Source organism: Serinus canaria, chromosome 21 (assembly GCF_022539315.1).
Source record: "Serinus canaria isolate serCan28SL12 chromosome 21, serCan2020, whole genome shotgun sequence".
Taxonomy (NCBI): Eukaryota; Metazoa; Chordata; class Aves; order Passeriformes; family Fringillidae; genus Serinus; species Serinus canaria.
In genome coordinates, this window is record NC_066334.1 from 1,678,658 (window position 1) to 1,702,192 (window position 23,535).

At 54.0% G+C, this 23,535-nt stretch overlaps 1 protein-coding gene across 1 annotated transcript in view; it reads right to left on the reverse strand.

The window, feature by feature from the left end:
- ARHGEF10L (Rho guanine nucleotide exchange factor 10 like) overlaps positions 1-17,587 on the reverse strand; it is a 24,939-nt gene extending 7,352 nt beyond the window's left edge. The window contains exons 1-12 of the mRNA XM_050982731.1: positions 17,488-17,587; positions 14,268-14,328; positions 12,140-12,352; positions 11,763-11,790; positions 11,112-11,197; positions 10,189-10,272; positions 9,059-9,237; positions 5,718-5,826; positions 2,304-2,410; positions 844-921; positions 149-770; positions 22-43 (exon numbers count right to left, since the gene is read on the reverse strand). Coding sequence (XP_050838688.1) covers positions 22-43; positions 149-770; positions 844-921; positions 2,304-2,410; positions 5,718-5,826; positions 9,059-9,237; positions 10,189-10,272; positions 11,112-11,197; positions 11,763-11,790; positions 12,140-12,352; positions 14,268-14,295 — 1,556 coding nt within the window. The 5' untranslated portion in view covers positions 14,296-14,328; positions 17,488-17,587. The remainder of the gene's footprint in view (positions 1-21; positions 44-148; positions 771-843; positions 922-2,303; positions 2,411-5,717; positions 5,827-9,058; positions 9,238-10,188; positions 10,273-11,111; positions 11,198-11,762; positions 11,791-12,139; positions 12,353-14,267; positions 14,329-17,487) is intronic.
- Between the last annotated feature and the right edge of the window lie 5,948 nt (positions 17,588-23,535).

Consider the following 23,535-nt stretch of genomic DNA (forward strand, 5'->3'; position numbering starts at 1 on the left):
ATGTGGGGATTCCCAAAAAACAGGGTGGGCAAAGCGCGGGGTGCTGGGGGCATCCCAATTTGGGCTCCGTCACTCCACCCATCCCTGGTGGGATCCCAGGGGATTTTGGGGGCAATTCCCGATCTCTAATGGGATCCCAGGGGAGGACTGGGGGATGATTCCCAGTCTCTGATCACAGGGGGGTTTTGGGTGAAATTCCCAATCTTTGGGGAGGACTTGGGATGATTCCCAGTCTCTGATCCCAGGGGAATTTTGGGGGCAATTAGGATAGGACCCCAGTGGGATTTGGGGCCGTTCCTGGTTTTTGCTGGGATCCCAGAGGAATTTGTGGCCATTTTGTTTTTTGCTGGGATCCCAGGGGAATTGTGGGACCATTCCTGGCTTTTTATGAGATCCCAGAGATGTTGGGGGCTAATTCCCAATCTCTGATTCCAGGGGGATTTGGGAGGCCATTCCTGGTGTTTGCTGTGATCCCAGGGGGATTTGGGGCCGTTCCCAGTGTTTGCTGTGATCCCGGGGGGATTTGGGGCCGTTCCCGGTGTTTGCTGTGATCCCGGGGGGATTTGGGGCCGTTCCCGTTTCCCCCGCACCGAGGCCACGAAGAGGTCCCCGATCTTCTCGTTGGAATCCCACTCGGCCACGCGCGAGGCCAGGGCGATCTGGAACATGGAGTGGCACTGCAGGATCTCCTTCAGCCGGAAGAACACCAGCTGGCACTTGCGGGCGCTCAGCACCTTGGGCTCCATCTCCAGCAGCGGGTTCCGGTAATCCTGCGGGAATTGCGGCGCTGGGATCCCGGGATCCGCGCCGGGGGATCCCCTCCCGCCCGAGCGGGGCCCCCACCTGCAGGATGCGCTTCAGGGAGTCCACGTAGCTGCGCTCGCTCTGCACGATGGAGCCCAGGATGTGCCGCCGGAGCACCTGCGGGGCACGGAACGGTCCTGATCCCAAAATCCCCAGCCACGGGACCGGGGAAAGGCAGGAACAGCCCTGATCCCACAGCCCCAAATCCCAGGATCAGGGAAATGCAGCCACAGCCCGACCCAATCCCAATCCAGAAGAGGAAATGCAGCCACAGCCCTGATCCCACAGCCCCAAATCCCAGAATCAGGGAAATGCAGCCACAGCCCCGATCCCAAAATCCCCAATCCCAGAATAGGGGAAATGCAGCCACAGCCCTGATCCCAAAATCCCCAACCGCGGGACGAGGGAAAGGCAGGAACAGCCCTCATCCCAAAATCCCCAATCCTGGAATAGGGGAAATGCAGGCACAGCCCTCATCCCAAAATCCCCAATCCCAGAAGAGGGGAAATGCAGGAACAGCCATGATCCCACAATCCCAAATCCTGATATAATGGGAAAGGCAGGCACAGAATCCCAGGACTGGGAAGAGGGAGACACAGCCCTGATCCCACAATCCCGAATCCTGATATAATGGGAAAGGCAGGCACAGCCATGATCCCAAAATGCCCAATCCTGGGACTGGGGAGAGGCAGACACAGCCCTGATCCCACAGCCCCAAATACCAGGATCAGGGAAAGGCAGGCACAGCCCCGATCCCACATCCCCAATCCCAGAACAGGGGAAAAGCAGGCACAGCCCTCATCCCAAAATCCCCAGCCCCGGAATAGGGGAAATACAGGCACAGCCCTGATCCCAAAATCCCCAATCCCAGAATAAGGGAAATAAGCCCTCATCCCAAAATCCCCAGCCCCGGAATAGGGGAAATAAGGCACAGCCATGATCCCAAAATCCCCAATCCCAGGATTGGGGAGAGGCAGACACAGCCTTGATCCCACAATCCCAAATCCTGATCTAATGGGAAAGGCAGGCACAGCCCTGATCCCAAAATCCCCAATCCTAGGATCGGGAAAATGCAAGAACAGCCACGATCCCCAAATCCCAGAAGAGGGGAAAGGCTGGCCCAGCCTGTGGGGCTCAGCCGTGATCCCCAAGCCCAAATCCCAGGAAAAGGGAACCAGCCCCAGCCCTGCGGAAGCGCTGACCCAGCAGCGCCGTTTCTGCTGACTCGGCATTTCCCTGCTGCTCAACCGCAGGGCCCAGGGGACGCTGTGACCCCCCCAGATCCCGGGAAAACCGATTCCCCAATCCCAGGAGATCCTGAGAAAGCCCCAATCCCAGATCCCGGGAAAGCCGATTCCCCAATCCCAGGAGATCCTGAGAAAGCCCCAATCCCAGATCCCGGGAAAGCCCCCATCCCGGGAAAGCCCCCATCCCGGGAAAGCCCCGATCCCAGGAAAGCCCCGATCCCGGGAAAGCCCCGATCCCGGGTGATCCCGGACCTGCTGCGGGCTCAGCCCCTCGGGCGCGGGGCCCAGCTCGGGCGGGGGGTGCCTCATGTCGGACACGGTGACCTCCAGGAAGCCGGTGTCCTCCTCCTCCGAGTCCCCTGCGGCACGGGAACACCAAAAACCCCAAACTGACCCAAACTGACCCAAACTGAGCCTTCCGGGGCCGGAGGCACAGCCCGCTTCTCCCGGTATTCCCGGTATCCTGTGTCCTTCCAGAGCGGTCACCGGACACCGGGATGAGCCGGGCAGGAGCGGGGATGTGACCGGGAGGGGACAGGGAGGGTCCCCATCCCAAAAATCCGCTCTGGAACAGCGCCTCGTCCTCGCTCCGACAGCGGGAACGGGGAAAAGGAGCCGGGAGCCCAGGAAAAGTGGGAAGTGCCAGAGTGGGGACCAGGACAGCGCCACGGGGAGGGGACAGGGAGGGTCCCCATCCCAAAAATCCGCCCGGAAGCAGCGGGAACAGCGTCTCGTCCTCGCTCCAAGACAGCGGGAACAGGGAAAAGGAGCCGGGAAAAGGAGCCGGGAGCGCAGGGAAAGCGGGAGGCGCCGGAGCGGGCAGCGCTTACCCGAGGCCGAAGCAGCCGAGGAGGAGGAGGGCGAGCGAGCCAGGGAAAGCTCAGCATGAGCCAAGGGAAGCTCGGGATGAGCCAAAGAAAACTTGGGATGCGAGCGCGGCCGTCGCCTCCACATGGCCCCGGCCCCATCCCGGGCCAGAAATCCCGGGAAGGGGAAGGGCTGGGGGAAGAGGAGGAGGAAGGGAAGGGAGGAAGGGAGGGAAGGGAAGGGCTGCGGGGACTTTTCCTTCCCTAATTTCGGCTCCTCCTCCCCGGGGATGCTCTCCCGGGATTGCCGCACCCCAAAGCTGTGCTGGCCATGCGGGAACGGCGGGACCGATCCCATGGGAATGGTGGGAACGGCGGGACTGGCGGGACCGATCCCATGGGAATGGTGGGACCGATCCCACGGGAATAGCGGGACTGAGCCCATGGGAATGGTGGGACCGATCCCATGGGAATGGTGGGAACGGCAGGACCGATCCCATGGAAGTGGCGGGACGGATCCCATGGGAAGCTGCAGGAACAGCAGGACACACACAGCCAATCCCATCCCATGGGAAGCTGCAGGAAAGCCGGGAACACACAGCTGATCCCATGGGAATGCCGGGACACACACATTTCCCATGGGAATGCTCTGGGAAAGCCAGGAACACGCAGTGGATCCCATGGAAATGCTCTGGGAGTGCCGGGAACACACAGCAGATCCCAAGGAAAGCTGCAGAAATGCCGGGAACACACGCGGCCGATCCCCCGGGAAGCTCCAGGCGCTGGGATCCAGCGGGATCGATCCTACCTCCCCTGGATCCTACCTGCCCTGGGCTGCTCCAGGGAAACCCGGGAGCTCCGGCGGGAGCGCGGCGGCTTCTCCGCCTCGGCCGCGCTCCTCCTGCGCTCCCCATCCCCTGCGGGACAGGGAAAGGCCCGGGAATTGGGAATTCCCGGGAAACCCAAGGATGGCCCCGGTGCTGTTTTACCCCAAAAACGCGAGGAGCGAGTGGGAGCTTGCCAGGAGTGGGAAGAGCCCGAGGAAAGCTCCAAATGCAGGGAATTATCCAGGAAAAATGGGAGAGGGGAGCAGGATGAGGATTCCCTAAAAACCATCCTCTCCAAGGGCTTTGCTGGGCTGTGGGGTTTGGGCTTCCTGCTCCTCATTCCCTACGGGAAAGCGAAGGGTCAGGAAAACCCCCCGGGAACCAGGAATTTAGGGAAAAATCCAAGGGAAACCCCCTGGGAATTGTGCGTTTAGGAGAAAAATCCTGAGGGAAAAACCCCAGAAAAAATCCTGAGGAACTGGCAATTCAGGGGAAAAATCCTGAAGGAAAAATCCAAGGAAAACCTCCTGGGAATTGGGAATTCAGGGAAAAAATCCTGAGGAAAAAATCCTGAGGGAAAAATCCAAGGGAAACCCCAGAGCTGCTGGGTGGAGTGGCTGTTTTATCCCAAATGGAAAAAGGGAGCGAGCTGCGAGTGGGAACAAAGGAAATACAAGGAATAATCCAGGAAAAAACTGGGAAAGGTGAGAGGGATCAGGATTCCTGAAATCCGCCCTCTCCAATGGCTTCTCCTGGTTCAGTTTTCTCACTCCCCATTCCCTATGGGACAAGGCTGGGTCAGGAAAAGCCCCAGGAATTGGGAATTCAGGGGAAAAAATCCTGAAGGGAAAAATCCATGGGAAAGCCCGTGGGAACTGGTAATTCAGGGAAACAAACCCTGAGGGTAAAACCCAAGAAAAATCCCCGAGGAACTGGGAATTCAGGGGGAAAATCTTGAAAGAAAATCCATGGGAAACCCTGTGGAAATTGGGAATTCAGGGAAAGAAATCCTGGAGGGACAAAATCCTGAAGGAAAACCGCAAGAACAGGCCGGGTGCTGCCGTTTTATCCCTGAAGGATAAAAGGAGGGAGGTGGGGACTGCAGAGATCCCGGGAAGCTCCAGATCCGTGGAATGAGGCAGGAGAACGGGAAGGAGGTTCTGGAGGGATGGGGTTCCTGGTTCCATAGGGATGGGATCCCTGGGGTTCCCTGGGGATGGGATCCCCTGGTTCTGTGGGGATGGGACCCCCAGTTCCAGAGGAAAGGGGTTCCTGGGTTTCTGTAGGGATGGGATCCTCAGGGTTCCACAGGGATGGGGTCCCCAGAGATTCCCTGGGGATGGGATCCTGGACATTCCCAGGGATGGGATTCCCTGGGGATGGGATTCCCAGAGGTTCCCCAGGGGTGGGATCCCTGGTTCCATAGAGATGGGATCCCTAAGGTCCATAAGGATGGGATCCCCTGGTTCCAGAGGGATGGAATTCCCTGGGGAAGAGATCCCGGAGGTTCCCGGGGATGGGATCTGTGGGGATGGGATCCCTGGTCCCATAGAGATGGGATCCCTAAGGTCCATAAGGATGGGATCCCCTGGTTCCAGAGGGATGGAATTCCCTGGGGATGTGATCCCGGAGGTTCCCGGGGATGGGATCTGTGGGGATGGGGTTCTCTGGGGATGGGATTCCCAGAGGTTCCCCGGGGGTGGGATCCCGGAGGTTCCCTGGGGATGGGATCCCTGGGGATGGGATCCCTGGTTCCATAGAGATGGGATCCCCAGGGTCCATAAGGATGGGATCTCCTTGTTCCAGAGGGATGGAATTCCCTGGGGATGTGATCCCGGAGGTTCCCAGGGATGGGATCTCTGGGGATGGGGTTCTCTGGGGATGGGATCCTGGAGGTTCCCTGGGGATGGGATCCCCTGGTTCCAGAGGGATGGAATTCCCTGGGGAAGAGATCCCGGAGGTTCCCTGGGGATGGGCTCCCCGGGGATGGGATTTCCCGGGATGGGATGCCGGGCTCCCGGCGCAGCACGCACCTGGCCCCTCGCGGCGCTGCAGGAAGGTGACCCTGCGCAGCACGGCCATGCGCGTGCGCTCCAGCCCGTCCTTGGTGCCGCTGCGCGCCGCCCGCATCAGCTGCGACACCTGCAACGGCAACGGCCTCAGCACAGGGATCACCACTGGGATCACCGCTCAGGGATCACCGCTCAGGGATCGCCACTGGGATCGCCACTGGGATCGCCACTGGGATCGCCACTGGGATCGCCACTGGGATCGCCACTGGGATCACCACTGGGATCGCCACTGGGATCACCACTGGGATCACCACTGGGATCGCCAGGATCACAGGGATCAGCTCAGGGATCACCACAGGGATCATCACTGGGATCATCGTAGAGTTCAGCAGGATCATCACTGGGATCCCAGGGAACACCAGGATACCACTGGGATCACCAGGATCTCAAGGATCATCACAAAGGGCACCAGGATCACAGGGATCATCACTGGGATCATCGTAGAGTTCAGCAGGATCATCACTGGGATCACAGGGAACACCAGGATACCACTGGGATCACCAGGATCTCAAGGATCATCACAGGGGGCACCAGGATCACAGGGATCATCACTGGGATTTGCAGGGATCACAGGGGTCACTGGGCTCTCAGGGATCAACAGGATTGCCAGGATCATCACCAGGATTACAGGTGTCACAGGGATCACAAGGATCAATGGGAACATCACAGAGATCAGTGGGATCACAGGGATCATCACCAGGATCACTGGGATTGCAGGGATCCCCAGGATCACAGGGGATCCGGGATCACTGGGATCATCACTGGGGTCATCACCAGGATCACTGGGATCTCAGGGATCACAGGGATCAGCAGGATCATCACTGGGATCAAAGGCATCACCAGGATCATCACAAAGACCACAGGGATCATCAGGATAACAGGGATAGGGTAAAACCACCAGGATCACAGGGATAACAGGAATAACAGGGATCATTAGGAACACAGGGCTCTCAGAGATCATCGCTGGGATCACAGGGATCAGCTCAGGGATCATCACCAGGATCTCGGGGATCACTCAGGGACCTCAGGGATCAGGAAGCTCCAGGCTGCCTCAGGATCCCTCCCAGATCCAGCCCCTCAGGAAGATCCCTGGAGCGCCATTCCCTGTTTTCCCAGCCGGGAGCAGCAGGCACAGGGCCAGGGCTCCGGGATTCCCCCCTGGATCCCTCGGGATCCCGGCCATGGATTGCAGCAGCCGGGGTGGGGTCGTGCAGCGCAGCCAAGCGGGGCCGGGCAGGGAGTGGGGGGCGGGATGGGATGGGATGGGATGGGTGGGGCAGGGAATGTGGGATCGGCCTTTCCCACCTCACATCGGAGAGTTCTACCCCAAATCCTGGCGTTTCTACTCCAAATCCGAGAGTTTTACACAAATCCAAGTGTTCTACCCCAAATCCCAGCAGTTCTACCCCAAGGAATACCAGCTGGGATGGGATGGGGTGGGAAAGGCTCTGCCCTGAGGTTCCACAATTCCCAAAATCCTCCTTCCTGAATTCCTTCCTTCCCTCCTGAACTCCTTCCTGAATTCCTGAATTTCTTCTTGAATTCCTCAATTCCTTCCCTTGTAAATTCCTTCCTGAATTCTTGAATTCCTTCCTGAATTCCTGAACTCATTATTTTCTTCCTGAATTCCTGAATTCCTTCCAGAATTCCTGAACCCAATATTTTCTTCCTGAACTCCTTCCTGTATCCCCGAATCCCTGAATTCCCATGCCTCCTCCGGGAAGCCCCGGGAGCTGCCGGACACGAGCGGCACCCCAGCAGCTCCAGGCTGATTTTCTGGGACAGGAATGGGATGGGCCCAGCCTGGATCCATTCCACAAGGGAATTCCATCCCCCCGGGCCAGGGATTTGGGGAATTTCGGGAGGCAGGACAGGGTCGGTACCTTCCAATCGGATTTGTGCTTCAGCTCCTGCATTTCCTTCCCCCCAACTCTCAGAGCCAGGAGCTCCCGCTTAGTCCTGGCGCATTTTTCCTTGAGTTTATGGAGGTCTGGAGAGAGCTGAGCCCAAAGCAAAGCGGGAGAGCAGCAGAGCAGAGATCCCAGGAAGCAGCAAATGCAAAAAAACAGGAGAGATCATCCCAAAGGAGCAGGGAACAGCGGCGGCAGCCCGGAATTCCGGCTGGGAGCAGGCAGGGAGCGCAGGGGAAAGGCTCAGAAACGGGAAGAATCATCCCAAAATTCCTGAAATGCCAGCTGGGATGGAGCAGGGAGTGCAGCAGGAGCAGGGAAAGGCAGAGAGAGGCTCAAAAACAGGAGAAATGACCCCAGAATTCCATCTGGGATGGAGCAGGGAGTGCAGCAGGAACAGCAGGGAAAGCAGCACAGGACAGGCAGCAGCATCCCAGAATTCCGGCTGAGGTGGAGCAGGGAGTGCAGGAACAGCAGGGAAAAGCTCAAAAACAAAGGAAATCATCCCAAAAATCCCATCTGGGAGCAAGCAGGGAGGGCAGAAGCAGGGAAAGACAGGGAGAGGGTCCAAACCAGGAGGAATCATCCCAAAATTCCTGAAATTCCAGCTGGGAGAAAGCAAGCAGTGCAGGAGCAGCAGAGAGGCTCAAAACCAGGAGAAATCATCCTGGAATTCCAGCTGGGATGGAGCAGGGAGTGCAGATGGGAAAGGCAGGGACAGCCCCAAAAGCAGGAGGAGCCATCCCAAAAATCCCGGAATTCCAGCTGGGATGGATGGAGTAGGGAGTTCAGAACAGCAGGGAAAGGCAGGGACAGCCCCAAAAGCAGGAGGAGCCATCCCAAAAATCCCGGAATTCCAGCTGGGATGGAGCAGGGAGTGCAGGAACAGCAGGGAAAGGCAGGGACAGCCCCAAAAGCAGGAGGAGCCATCCCAAAGAGGCAGGAACAGGCATCAGCATCCCAAAATTCCGGCTGGGATGGAGCAGGGAGTGCAGCAGGAGCAGGGAAAGGCAGGGAGAGGCTCCAGCAGGGGGAAAAATTAAAAGGGAAGGAGGAAACAGGAAAGAAAATTCCAGGAAAAACACAGCAGCATCTGCGGGATGCTCTGGTGCTTCCATGTAGGAGAATCCCAGGAAAAGCTGGGATGAGGATTCCAAGCAGGGATGAGAATTCCAAGGGAGGGATGGATGAGGATTGCAAAGGGATGGATGAGTGTTCCAAGGGATGGATGAGTGTTCCAAGGGATGGATGAGTGTTCCAAGGGATGGATGAGGATTCCAAGGGATGGATGAGGATTCCAAGGGATGGATAAGGATTCCAAGGGATGGATGAGGATTCCAAGGGATGGATGAGGATTCCAAGGGATGGATGAGGATTCCAAGGGATGGGTACCTTGGGCTGGAACGCCGCGCGGAGCTTGGCCGGCTCCGCGTCCCGCCGGGATTCCGGCCGGGATTCCTCTCCGGACTCGCCCTCGCTGTAGCTCTCGAACTCGCTGGAGCTCCAGCCCAGGTCCTGCCCCAGGCGCGTCCCCTCCCCGCGCTGCACCTCGGCGTAGATCAGCCCCGCGCCTGCCGGCACGGAATTCCCAACGCATTCCCATCCCCATTCCTGCTCCATCCCCGCTCCATTCCCATCCCCGCTCCATTCCCATTTCATTCCCATCCCCGCTCCATTCCATCCCCACTCCATTCCCATCCCTGCTGCATTCCCATCCCCGCTCCATTCCTATCCCCGCTCCATTCCCATTTCATTCCCATTCCCATTTCATTCCCATTCCATTCCCATTCCCGCTCCATTCCCATCCCCGCTCCATTCCCATCCCCGCTCCATTCTCATCCTCGCTCCATTCCCATCTCCACTCCATCTCCACTCCATTCCCATCTCATTCCCATTCCCGCTCCATTCCCATTCCATTCCCTTCCCTGCTGCATTCCCATCCCTGCTCCATTCCCTCTCCATTCCATTCCCAACCCTGCTCCAAATCTCATCCCCGCTCCATTCCCATCCCCGCTCCATTCCCATTCCGTTCCCCTCCCCACTCCATTCCCATTCCGTTCCCATCCCCATTCCCGCTCCACTCCCAATTTTCCTGCTCCATTCCCGCTTTTCCCTGCACTCCCAAGCCGTGGGAATTCTGGGCTTTGTTTGGAAGGGAGTTGGGATGCATGGATGGATCCAGGAGCCGATCCCGGCTCCTGGATCCATCTGGGAGTGACGGGAATGAGGGGGATAGAGGAAGGGGAATGAGGGAGGAAGGAGAGGAAGGAGAGGAAGGAGAATTTGGGGAATTGGGGAATCCTAGTGCAGAACTCCATTCCCATTCTCTGGAACCCTCAGGGTCCTGCAGCCCTCTGGGAGCGGCTCCATCCCTCCCAGATCCCGGGATTTCCCTGGTTATTCCCACCCACAGCCTCCTGGAGAATGGGATTCTCCTTCTTGACAGAAAATGGGATGGGGGCCCCTGGAAAACCGGGAAGAGGCGGCTCCCGGCTGGAAAAGCAGGAAGAGCGCTCCCGTACCATCCTGCTCCACATCCAGGCCCTCGCAGGGAACGTCGTCGTAGATGACCTCGTCCTCCACCTCCGGGAAGGAGAAACGCTCCCCTGGAAACCCCAGGATCGGGATCGGGATCGGGATCAGCAAACCGGGACCCCAACGGGGCGCAGAAACCTTCCCGAGCCCACCGGGGGTTATCCCGGGGGTTATCCCGGGGGTTATCCCAGGGGTTATCCCAGGGGTTATTCCGCGGTTATCCCGGGGGTTATCCCGGGGGTTATCCCGGGGGTTATCCCGGGGGTTATCCCGGGGTTATCCCAGGGGTTATCCCAGGGGTTATCCCGGGGGTTATCCCAGGGGTTATCCCAGGGGTTATCCCGGGGTTATCCCGGGGGTTATCCCGCGGTGTATCCCGGGGGTTATCCCAGGGGTTATCCCAGGGGTTATCCCGGGGGTTATACCAGGGCTTATCCCAGGGGTTATCCCAGGGCTTATCCCAGGGGTTATCCCAGGGCTTATCCCGGGGGTTATCCCGGGGGTTATCCCAGGGGTTATCCCACGGTTATCCCGGGGGTTATCCCCAGGGGTCATTCCCGCGGTTATCCCAGGGGTTATCCCAGGGTCATCCCGCGGTTATCCCAGGGGTTATCCCAGGGGTTATCCTGCGGTTATCCCGGGGGTTATCCCAGGGGTTATCCCAGGGGTTATTCCGCGGTTATCCCAGGGCTTATCCCGGGGCTTATCCCGGGGCTTATCCCGGGGCTTATCCCGGGGGTTATCCCGGGGGTTATCCCGGGGGTTATCCCGGGGTTATCCGGGGGCTTATCCCGGGGATTATCCCGGGATTATCCCGGGGTTATCCCGCGGTTATCCTGGGGTTATCCCGGGGGTTATCCCGGGGGTTATCCCGGGGGTTATCCCAGGGGTTATCCCAGCCTTTCCTCACCTCGGCAGATGCTCTCCCTCTTCCAGGTGCGGCTCCGGATCTGGGAATCTCCTCCGGCCTCACCGTTGCTCACCTGTGCTGGGATCCTGCAGGGGCATTCCAGGGAAAAATCCCTCAGGATCGGGGGCAAAGCCCCCGGGATCAGGGGCTCCCAAAGCTCCCACCCACTGTCACCCCCATTCCCAACACAGGAACAAAATAAGGAATTTTTTAAAGGAATTTCCCCCCTCCCCATCTGCTCCTTGGGATCCCAGGATTTAGGGACATCCCAGATTTTTAGGGACGTTCTGAAAAAAAGCTCAGGGACAGTGGAAAAGATCCCAAAATCCCGGAGTTCTCCTGCCTGGAGCTCTTTGAAATGCGGAGAAGTTGGGGGAAACTGAGGCACGGCCGCAGCTGCGACATCAAATGGAGGGGACGGATCCCAAAGATCCATCACGGGAGCCAAAATCCCAACAAAATCCCGGAATTCCCATCAAAACCTCCTGAAACCCCCTGAAATCCCAGGAAACTCCCTGGAAACCCCAGGAAACTCCCTGGAAATCCACCAGAACCCCAAAACTCCCGGGAAATGCCACAAAATGCCCCAAATCCCACCAGAACCCCCAAAATTCCCTGGAAATCCCAGGAAATGCCCCAAATCCCACTCACCCTTCCTGGGTCTCCATCTCCAGCCCTTCTGCAGGGAAGGAAAGCAAAGAGAAACAATGCTGGCACCCCGGGATGTATCGGGAATACCGGGAATGAGCAGGAATTCCACATGGGAATGAGCAGAAATTCCACAGGAGAATACTGGGAATTCCACACTGGGAATACTGGGAACACTGGGAATTCCACACCAAGAATGAGCAGGAATTCCACATGGGAATACCGGGAACTCCATACCAGGAATAAACAGGAATTCCATATTGGGAATGAGCAGGAATTCCACACCAGGAATGAACAGGAATTCCACATTGGGAATGAACAGGAATTCCACAAGGGAATATCGGGAATTCCACACCAGGAATACCGGGAATGCTCCTCACCGGAGCTGGGTGGGCGCCGCCGGCGCGGGGGCGCCTGGAGAGCGACGTCAGCACCGGGATCGGCTCCGGGATCAACTCCGGGATCAGGGCAGGGATCAGCTCCCGAATCCGAGTCCTCGTCCTCCCCCTCCTCCTCCTCCTCGCTGTCCTCCAGTTCAAAGGCCTGGCCCAGCTCCTCCATCCCCGCGGGGCCGGGGGGATCCGGGGGGGATCCTGCACGGAAAACATGGAATGGGCGCGGGAGAGTGGGAAATGGGGATGGGGAGGGTGGGGAGGAAGGGAGGGGATGGAAAAGGGGATGGATGGAAAAAAGGGGTGGAGGAAAAGAGGGATGGAGGAAAAAAAGGATGGAGATGGGAGATGAGAAGGGAGATGGAGACAAAGGAGGGAGAAGGAGGATGCAGGAGATGGAGGAGATGGAAAAGGGGATGGAGGAGATGGAAAAGGGGATGGAGGAGATGGAGGAGATGGAAAAGGGAGATGGAGGAAAAGGGGGTGGAGATAAAGTGGGAGGGAGAAGGGGGATGGAGGTGGAGGAAGAGGAGGAAGAGAAGGATGAAGGGAAAAGGGAGGGAGGAGATCGAGGAGGGAAATGGAGGAAGAGGAGGGAGAAAAAGGGATGGAGGAGGAGAATGGGGATGGAGAAAACCAGGGAAAAGGGATGGAAATGGAGGATGGAAAAGGGGACAGAGGAGAGGGAAGAGGAAGGGGGATGGAGGAGGAAAAGAGGGATGGAGATGGAGATGGAGATGGAGATGGAGATGGAGATGGATGGATGGAGATGGAGAGGAGTGGAGATGGAGATGGAGATGAGATGGAGAATGGAGATGGAGATGGAGATGGAGATGGAGATGGAGATGGAGGGGAATGGGGCCAGAGAGAGAGGAGGAAAAGGGGGATGGGGGAAGAGGAGGAAGGAGGGGATGGAGGAGACAGAATGGATGGAGGGGGAGGAAATGAGAAGGGGGATGGGGATAGAGGAGGGAGAAGAAAGGGGATGGAGGGGAGATGGGGATGGGAAAAGCAGGGAAGGAGGAACGGAAATGGCAGACGGAAAAGGGGTTGGAGGAGGAAGAGGGGGATCGGCCCCACGGCATCAGGAATGACACGGACTGCAGGGCAGGAGCCCCAGCTCGTTGGAGCCCCTTCCCTCGTACCCTGGTCGGTCAGGAACCAACACACCTCCCTCGGGGCTAGGCAGGGAGAACCCCCGGGGGAAACATCCCAGGAAAACAGCTCGCTCCAAACACCACCGGCAGATTTCTCACCCTTTGTTCCCAATTCCTTCTCGCTGCCTCCCTAAAACTTCCCAGACCAATCCATGGGAAAGCTCACCCAGCTTCCCCTCGCTCCCTGAGCAGGCTGTCACATCCACAGGGGATGGAGGAGGAGAGGGAAAAGGGGCACGGGAATGGAGGAAAAGGGGAGGGAGATGGAGAACGGGAGGGAACGAGGAGGGAGAGGGATGGGAAGGGACACGGGAATGGGGGGAGGGAACCAGAGAACCAGGGAACAGGGAAATAGGGAATCAGGGAAATAGGGAAACAGGGAAATAGGGAAACAGGGAAATAGGGAATCAGGGAAATAAATAGGGAAACAGGGAAATAATCAGGGAAATAGGGAACAGGGAAACAGGGAATCAGGGAGTCAGGGAAATAGGAAACCAGAGAACCAGGGAACAGGGAAATAGTAAAGAGGGAAATAGGAAATGGAGAATCAGGGAAATGGGGAATCAGGGAAATGGGGAATCAGGGAACCAGAGAAATAGGGAATAGGGGAGTCAGGGAGATAGGAAACCAGAGAACCAGGGAATCGGGGAAACAGGGAACCAGGGAACAGGGAAATAGGGAATCAGGGAAATAGGGAATCTGAGAGTCAGGGAAATAGGGAACAGGGAACCAGGGAGATGGGGAATTGGGGAAGTAGGGAACCAGGGAACCAGGGACGGAGCACAGGACCAGCAGCCCCCAGGATCCAAGAGCCCGGCAGGTTTTCCCAATCCCGGGAGGCTCCAGCTGGGATATCCAAGATACCCTGGGTGCTGCTCCCTCCTTCCCACCCCGGGCTGGCTGTCCCATTCCCAAAATTCCCAAAATCCCCAAATTCCCGAAGCCGAGGCTGACAGTACCTACTGCGGGCGGGGGGGGCGAGGCCATGGCGGGGGGGGCTCAGCTGCTCCAGGGGCGTTCCTGCGGAAAACAGGGAAAAACGGCTGGGAAAGGGGGGAAAATGGCTGGGAAAGGGGGGAAATGGCTGGGAAAGGGGGGGAAAATGGCTGGGAAAGGGGGAAAACAGTTAGGAAAGGGTGGGGAAAAAAGATGGGAAAGGGGAAAAAGCGTTGGGAAAGGGTGGGAAAAGGGTTGGAAAAAAGGGTTGGAAAAGGGTTGAGAAAGGGGGGAAAAGGGTTGGGAAAGGGGGAAAAAGGTTTGGGTAAGGGGAGAAGGTTTGGAAAAGAGGGAAAAGGTTGGAAAAGGGGGAAAGGGGGAAAAAGGGTTGGAAAAGGGTTTGGAAAGGGTTGGGAAAAGGGGATCAGCCCCAATCCCAGCCCTGGAAAGGACCAGGAGGCTCCAGCTCAGGCAGGGAGCTGGGAACGGCTCAGGGAGAATTTATCCCAGGAATTGCGGGGAAGTGCCAGGATCGGTCTGGGATCGATGCAGGGATCGATGGAGCATCCGCCCGGAAAGCGGAGAGCGCCTGGAGGGCACCGGGGAGGGCGGCAAGGTCGGAGCCTTGGGAGGGTCCCAAGGGATGATCCCAGGAAAGGTTGGGATCTTCCCTCCTGGAATTCTTTTCCTGGAGTGGGAACCTCTCCTGGGTCACCCCACCTGGGAATTTTCCCTGTGGATGCGACGCCAAGCGAGCCAGAAATCCAAGAGAAGAATCCACAAAAACCGGGAGAAAAATCCCAAAAAACCGGGAGAAAAATCCCCCAAAAAAATGAGGTGAATCCACAAAAAAAACCAGGAGATTAATCCACAAAAAAAATGGGAGAAGAACTTCCAAAATCCCAGGAGAAGAATCCTCAAAAACTGTGAGGAAAAATCCCCCAAAAAACCAGATGAATCCACAAAAACCCAGGAGATCAATCCCCAAAAACCAGGAGATGAATCCACAAAAAAAACCAGGAGACCAATCCACAAAAACATGGGAGATGAATCCCCAAAAACCAGGAGAAGAATTTCCAAAATCCCAGGAGAAGAATCCAGAAAAACCAGGGGAAGAATTCTCTGGGAATTCTCGGTCCCGGAGCCGGAGGTTCCCGGGACACCGAGAATTCCCAGTTTCTGCAGAGCCAGAAAAAGCCTCAAAGTTGGGAATCCTCAGGAAAAACAACCCCAGGATTTGGATTTGGATTTGGATTGGGATCCGGCCCCTTCCCACGGCGGGTCCCTCTCCCAGCGGGAATCTCGGCCCATCCCAAATTTATCCAGGGAAAAGGTCACTCCCGTTTGGAGCGCTGAGCTCAGCCCAGCCCAGCCCGGATTTATCCCAGGCCTCCAAAATAATCCCGGGATTGGGATGGATCCAAGGGAAAAGGGGATTTTTGCTGGAGTGTTCCACGCTGTCAAGGGTGGGAACATCCCGGGAGCGAAACGGATCCCGTGGGATGAGGGAAAAATGGGATCTGTGGGAATGCACAGGGAGAGGAAGAGCGGGAAGCGGGAAAATCCAGGGGTGGGGGATGGGAATGGGGAATGGGGATTCCGGGAGCTGCAGGGGATCCATGGAAATAAACTGGGAGAGGAAAATCGGGAAGCAGGAGTCCATGGAAATGAACTGGGAGAGGAAAATCAGGATTCAGGATAATCCAGGGATGTGGGGATGGGGAATCACACCTGGGAGTTTTGGGAGCTGCAAGGGATCCATGGAAATAAATTAGGAGAGGAAAAACGGGAAGCGGGAGAGGAAAAACGGGAAGCGGGATCCATGGAAATGAAGTGGGGCAGGAAAAAGGGGATGCAGGAGAACCCAGGGATGTGGGATGGGGATGGGAAGATCCCTGGGAATGGGGATTCCCAAGGAGGCCCCAGCCCCGGGAGCAGCGGGATCCAAACCCCGGCCCAGCCCGGCCTCTCCCATCCCGGGGTATTTTTATCCTGGGATATTTTTATCCCTGGCACCGGAGCTGCTGCCTGGGGGAGCCGCTGATGGATCCGTCCCAGGATCATCCCGGGATCATCCCAGGGATCCAGATCCATCCTGGGATCATCCTGAGCCCTTCCCATGGATCCAGATCCATCCCAGGACCATCCCAGGGATGTGGATCCAGATCTGCCCCGGGATCATCCCAGGGATCCAGATCCATCCTGGCATCCTCTCAGGGATCTGGATCCATCCCAGGACCGTCCCACGGATCCGGAATCATCCCACTGGGATTGGATCAGGGATTGGGAACACTGGGGGGAAATCCAGGATCCATCCCAGAGGGGAATCTGGGATCCATCCCAGTGGGAAATCCGGGATCCATCCCAGTGGGATTTGCTGGGAATCTGCCCCGCCCTGCTGCTAATCCCAGGAATAAATAACAGGGAATGATTAACTGGGAATCAATAAACCATAATCTTCCCCAAAATCCCCTTCATTTGGCCCCAAAAATTCCCTTTATTTTTCTCCAAAATTCCCCTCATTTCCCCCAAAACTCCCTTTCATTAGGCCCCAAAATTCCTTTTATTTACCAAAAAAGAATTCCTTTCATTTGTCCCAAAATCCCCTTTATTTTTGTTACCGACGGGAACTTCCCTTCCCATTCCCGGCTTTTTGGGAGTTTTAAATCCAATCCTTAGGGGAAAACTGGGAATTTTTGCGTGGGAATAACAGAGGGAACAGCCTGGGCAGTGGGGAGGGCTCATCCCAATGGGAAAACCTCTGGATATTGGAATATGGGGGTGGGAATGGGGATCTGGGGGTGGGAACGGGGATTTCCAGGTGGATCCAGGGATTTGGGGGTGGTAATGGACATTTCTGGGTGAATCCATGGATTTGGGGTGGGAACGGGGATTTCCGGGTGGATCCAGGGATTTGAGGCAGATTTTTGGGAAGCAGGGGCAGCAGGAAAATCGGGAATGGCTGTGACAGCAGCGAGCACCGGGCGGGCTCTTCCCGCAGGGAAAACCTCTGGATGCGGGAGTTTGGGGGTGGAAATGGGGATCTGGGGCTGGATCCAGGGATCTGGGGCTGGATCCAGGGATCTGGGGCCGGTGGATCCAGGGACATGGGGCTGGGTTTTTGGGAAGCAGGGGCGGCAGGAAAAGCGGGGATGGCTGGGGCAGGGATCAGCCGGGAAAAGCCCGGGAAGTTGGGGGCTGGGGGCGGATCCCGGGATTTCGGGGAGCCGGGAATGCGCTGACCTGGGCAGGCCGCGGCCGCCGCTCGGTGTCCGCATGGGCCGCGGGCCGGGAAGGGCCGATCCCGGCGGGATCCGCTGCCCGCGGGATCCCGGGATCCTCCCGGGGCTCTCCCGGCTCCCGGGGCTGGGCCCGCAATTCCCGGAGCGCGGCGGGAGCGCCGGGCCCGGCCCGGAGCCGCTTCCAGCGGAGCGAGGGATGCCGGGATTTGGGAATCATCGCCTTCCCTCCTCCCCTTCCTCCTCCTCCTCCTCCTCCTCCTTTCCTGCCTTTCCTCTTCCTGCTCTTCCCGCTTTTCCTGCCTTTCCTCCTCCCGCTTCTCCTGCTTTTCCTGCTCCTCTTTTCCCTCCTTTTTCTCATTTTCCTCCTCCCGCTTTTCCTGCTCCTCCTTCTCCTGCTTATTCTTCTTCTTTTCCTTCTCCTCTTTTTCCTCCTTTTCCTCCTCCTCCTTTTCCTGCTCCTCCTTTTCCTTCTCTTCCCTTTCCTGCTTTTCCTTCTTCTCTTTTCCCTCCCTTTCCTCTTCCTCCCTTTCCTTCTTTTCCTGCTTTTCCTCCTCCTGCTTTTCCCCCCTTTTCCAGGTCTTGCGAGGGAAAACCTTTTCCCGGATTATTTTTGGGAAGCAGCAAAAGTCGGCACGGGGCTTTGTGAATTAAAGGAAATTTTCCTGGGTTTTTGGGAATTGAAATTATTTTCCTGATTTTTCCTGGGTTTTTTCCTTCTTCTGAGAATTAGAGTGATTTTTCTGGAGCTTTTTTCCTGGGATTAAAGTGAATTTTCCCGTATTGTTTTGTTTGTTTTTTTTCCTGGGAATTTGAGTGTTTTTCCTGGAGCTTTTTCCAGGGATTTAAAGTGATTTTTCTGAAGGTTTTTTCCTGGAAATAAATTTAATTTTCCTGGTTTGTTTTTTGTTTTGGTTTTGTTGTTTTTTGGGGTTTTTTTTTTTGGGGGGGGGGGGTGTTTTGGTTTTTTCCCCAGAAATTAAAGTGAAATTAATTAAATTTTCTGGAGCTGTATCCTGGGATTTACAGTGATTTTTCCTGGGATTTACAGTGATTTTCCCAGAGTTTTGTGGGTTTTAAGTGATCTTTCTGGAGGCTTTTCCTGGAATTTCCAGTGATTTTTCCTGGGATTGACGCTGATTTTTCCAGAGTTTTTTGGGAATTACAGTGATTTTTCCAGCCCTTATTTCCAGCCCCCTGTCCCAGCCCATACCCGGAGATGCCTCCTGGGATGGGGGAACACTGATCCCAAAAATCCCCCTCTGGAGAGGCCGGGGGGAGCAGAGCACAGCTGGGTTTGGGATGGCTCCAACCCCTTGGAAAAATCCCGGAATTCCAGACCTTGGATCCTCCATCCCAAGGGGATCAGCCTTGGGATCCAACCCTTGCCAGGTGCTTTTTTGGGATCCAACCCTTTCCCAGCGTTTTTCTTGGGGCTGATCCAACCCTTTCCCACAGGTTTTTTTTTGGAATCCAACCCTTTCCTGATGATTTTTTGGGTGTTTATTTTGGGGGGATCCAACCCTTTCCTGGTGGTTTTTTTTGGAATCCAACCCTTTCCCACAGGTTTGGTTTTTTTTTTTTTTTTTAATCCAACCCTTTCCCACAGGTGTTTTTTTGGGATCCAACCCTTTCCCACAGGTGTTTTTTTGATCCAACCCTTTCCCGGTGGGTTTTTTTTTGGGATCGGGGATGCACACACCCCAAATCCGCCCCTCCAGAGCCCCCCCCGGGCGCGCATTCCCGACCCAATCCCGGTTTTCCAGCCTCCCCCATCCCAGAAAAGCTCACCTGGGCTGGGAGAAGCGGGAGCGCGCCGGGAATTTCCGCGCGGAGCGGCGGCCGGGCCGGGCCGGGCGGGGCCGGGCGGGAGCGGGGCCGGGCTCCAGCCGAGCCTGAAATTCCAGGGGATCATTCCAGGGGATCGGCCGGGCGTGCGGGGAGCCGGGACCGCACCGGGAAGTGGCCCGAGCTGGGATTTCGGGATGGGGAATCCAACGGGAAGTGATCCGAGCTGGGATTTTGGGATGAGGAATTCATGGGAATTGGTCCGAGCTGGGATTTTGGGATGGGAAATAATGGGAGTTATCCAAACTGGGATTTCTGATGGGGAATCCACCAGGAATTATCCAAACTGGGATTTTGGGATGGGGAATCCACCGGGAATTATCCAAACTGGGATTTTGGGATGGGGAATCCACTGGGAAGAGATCTCAGCTGGGATTTTGGGATGTGGAATTCATGGGAATTGGTCCGAGCTGGGATTTTGGGATGGGAAATTAATGGGAATTATCCAAACTGGGATTTCTGATGGGGAATCCACTAGGAAGAGATCTGAGCTGGGATTTTGGGATGGGGAATTAATGGGAATTGTCCAGCTGGGATTTCAGGATGGGGAATCCACAGGGAATCGATCCAAGATGGGATTTCTGATGGGGAATTCACTGGGAATTGTCCAGCTGGGATTTCGGGATGAGGAATTAATGGGAATTGCCCAGCCAGGATTTCTGCATGGGGAATTATCTAGCCTGGGATTTTGGGATGGGGAATTCACTGGGAATTGTCCAGCTGGGATTTCTGGATGTGGGATCCCCCCCAGAGTGGCTCCATGGCCGGGGCAGGGCAGAACCAGGAAATGATCCCAAAATCCCCAGGAGTGACTTTTCCAGGGGATTTGATGGTTCCTGGCTTGGGAAAAAATTCCCAAAAAGTTCAGCAAGGTGGGTTGGATCAGCCCGGAAAAATTTGGGATGGAGAGCTTGGAATGAGGTCAGGCCACAGGGGTCGGATCCAGCCTGTGGATCCTGGATCCAGGGAAAATTTGGGATGCAGAGCCTGGGATTGGATCCAGGACAAAGCTGGGGATGGAGAGCTGGGAATGGGATCAGGTCACAGGAGTGGGATCCTGCCCATGGACCCCAGAGCCAGGGAAAACTGGGAATTCTCAGGCCAGGAGGGGTCACAGGGGTCAGATCCCACCCATGGATCCTGGATCCAGGGAAAATTTGGGATGCACAGCTTGAGATGGCATCATTCCACAGAGATTGGATCCAGGGAAATGGGGGATGCAGAGCTGGGGATGGGCTCAGCCCCCATGGACATGGCCGTGGATCCTGGATCCAGGGAAAACTGGGAATGGGATCCTCTTGGGAATTGGGCCCCAGGGGCCGGATCCCAGTGGTGGATCCCAGAATTCCCTGGGACGTTGGAAATGGGATCCCAGGGCTGGGATCCCAGAATTCCCCAGGATGCTGGAATGTGGAATTCCTGGGATGTTGGGATGTGGAATTTTCCGGGATGATGGGAATGTGGTACTCCCTGGGATGTTGGGAAAAGGGTCCCAGGGCTGGGATCCTGGAGTTCCCCAGGATGTTGGGAATGGGGTCCCAGGGCTGGGATCCTGGAGTTCCCCAGGATGTTGGGAATGGAGTCCCAGGGCTGGGATCCTGGAATTCCCCAGGATTTTGGGAATGTGGAACTCCCGGGATGTTGGGAATGAGGAATTCCCAGGATGTTGGGAACAGGGTCCCAGGGCTGGGATCTCAGAACTCCCGGGATTTTGGGTTCCCATCCCTGCCCAGCCCTCACGCTCCCCCTGGGAGCCAACCCATGCAGATGTATGCAAACGTATGCAAATGAGGGGCGGGGACCGCCCGAACCGGTCTGGGCGGGATCCGGGCGGAGCCGGGAATGGGAAACATCCGGGCGGGACCGGGCGGGACCGAGGTCCGCCTCGGCTGCCCCGGGATCACCCCCGGGATCACCCCCGGCATCACCCCCGGCATCACCCCCGGGATCACCCCGGGATCACCCCGGGATCACCCCCGGGATCACCCCCGGGATCACCCCGGGATCACCCCGGGATCACCCCCGGGATCACCCCCGGGATCAGCCCGGGATCAGCCCGGGATCACCCCCGGGATCACCCCCGGGATCACCCCCGGGACCACCCCCGGCATCACCCCCGGGATCACCCCGGGATCATCCCCAGTGACCAGCCCGGGATCAGCCCGGGATCAGCCCGGGATCACCCCCGGGATCATCCCCGGGATCATCCCCCGGATCACCCCTGGATCACCCCCGGGATCAGCCCCGGGATCACCCCCGGGATCACCCCGGGATCACCCCCGAGATCACCCCGGGATCACCCCCGGCATCACCCCCGGCATCACCCCCGGGATCACCCCCGGCATCACCCCCGGGATCACCCTGGGATCACAGCCTTGGAGCTGGGTCCTGGGCTTATAGTCACATGTTTATATTTATATTTATATTTATATTTATATTTATATTTATATTTATATTTATATTTATATTTATATTATATTTATATTTATATTTATATTTATATTTATGTTACACTTATATTTATATTTATACTTATGTTTACACTGTATATTTATACTTATAGTTCCGTATATTTACATTTATAGTTATATTTATGGCTATAGTTATAGTTTAGTTATAGTTCAGTTTAGTTATAGTTTTATTTGTACATATTTATATTTACAGTTATAATTGTATTTATAGTTATAGTTCAGTCACAGTTACGGTTGTATTTGCATACATTTATAGTTATAGTTATTGTTATATTTGTATATATTTATAGTCACAGTTATAGTTTAGTTATAGTTATAGTTGTATATATTTATATTTATAGTTTTATATTTATATTTACGTGTACACTTATTAAAATTATTTTATATATTATATTTACATGTATGATTATGTTTATAAAAATTAATTATATTTATATTTACAGGTGTATTATATTTATTAAATGAGTTCTATTTATAATTATATTTATACTTATCTTGGTTTTGTTTTAGTTTTAGTTTCATTTTTATATTCCTGTGCATACTTACATTTATGTTTATATTAATATCTGCATTATGTTTATATTTATTTACACAATTTGGTTTTAATGTTTATATTACAAGTATACCTTTATGTTTATTATTTATAATTTATATTGTCTATTCCTAGTTATACTGCTATATTTATAGTTTATATTTGTTTTTTGGTGGTGTTTGTATTTGTATTTGTATTTGTGTTTAAATTCAAATTTAGCTTTGTATTTGATATCTATATTTACATCTATACATTGATATTGATATTTATGTTTTATATTTTATGTTCTATATTTATATTTTATATTCCTATTTATATTTACTGTAATATTTGCATTTGTACTTGTGTTCGTGTTTATATTCAAATTCAAATTTATATTCAAATCAAAATTGCATTTTGATTGTTATGTTTACACTTACACGTACAAGATTTTTATGTATATTTATATTTTCTGTTCCTATTTACACTTGCAGTTTTATTCACATTTGTATTTGTGTTTGTGTTCAAATTTATCTTTGTATTTTTAATTTAAATTTAAACTTATATTCATGCCCGCATTCATGTTTATATTTATTTAAAGTTTATATTTACAACTTTACATTTATCTCAAAGATCTTTGTTTGTGTTCTTGTTTATATTTGTATTTCCATGGTTTTGTTATATTTCTGGTTTATGTTTCTTTTTATACTTTCTTATTTATAGTCACACTTGTGGTTTTGTTTATATTTATATTTACCTTTATATTTATACTTGTATTTACATTTTTGTTTATGTTTATGTTTATATGTGTATGTGTATTTGTATGTAATTTTATATTTATATTTATATTTATATTTATATTTATATTTATATTTATTTTATTTTATATAAATTTTATATAAATTATATATAAATTTATATTTATATTTATATATGTATTTGTATTTATATATGTATTTGTACTTGTATGTAGTTTTGTACTTATATTTAATTTATATTATTTGTATTTATATTGTATTTGTATTTATATTTATATTTGTATTTATATTTATATTTATATTTATATTTATATTTATATTTATATTTATATTTGTATTTATATTTGTATTTATATTCCTGTTTAAATCCACATTCACTTTTCTATTTCTTTTAAAGTTTTTGTTTATACCTTTACCTCTCTATTCAAATTTCCATTTCTACATTTACATCTAATTAAATATGT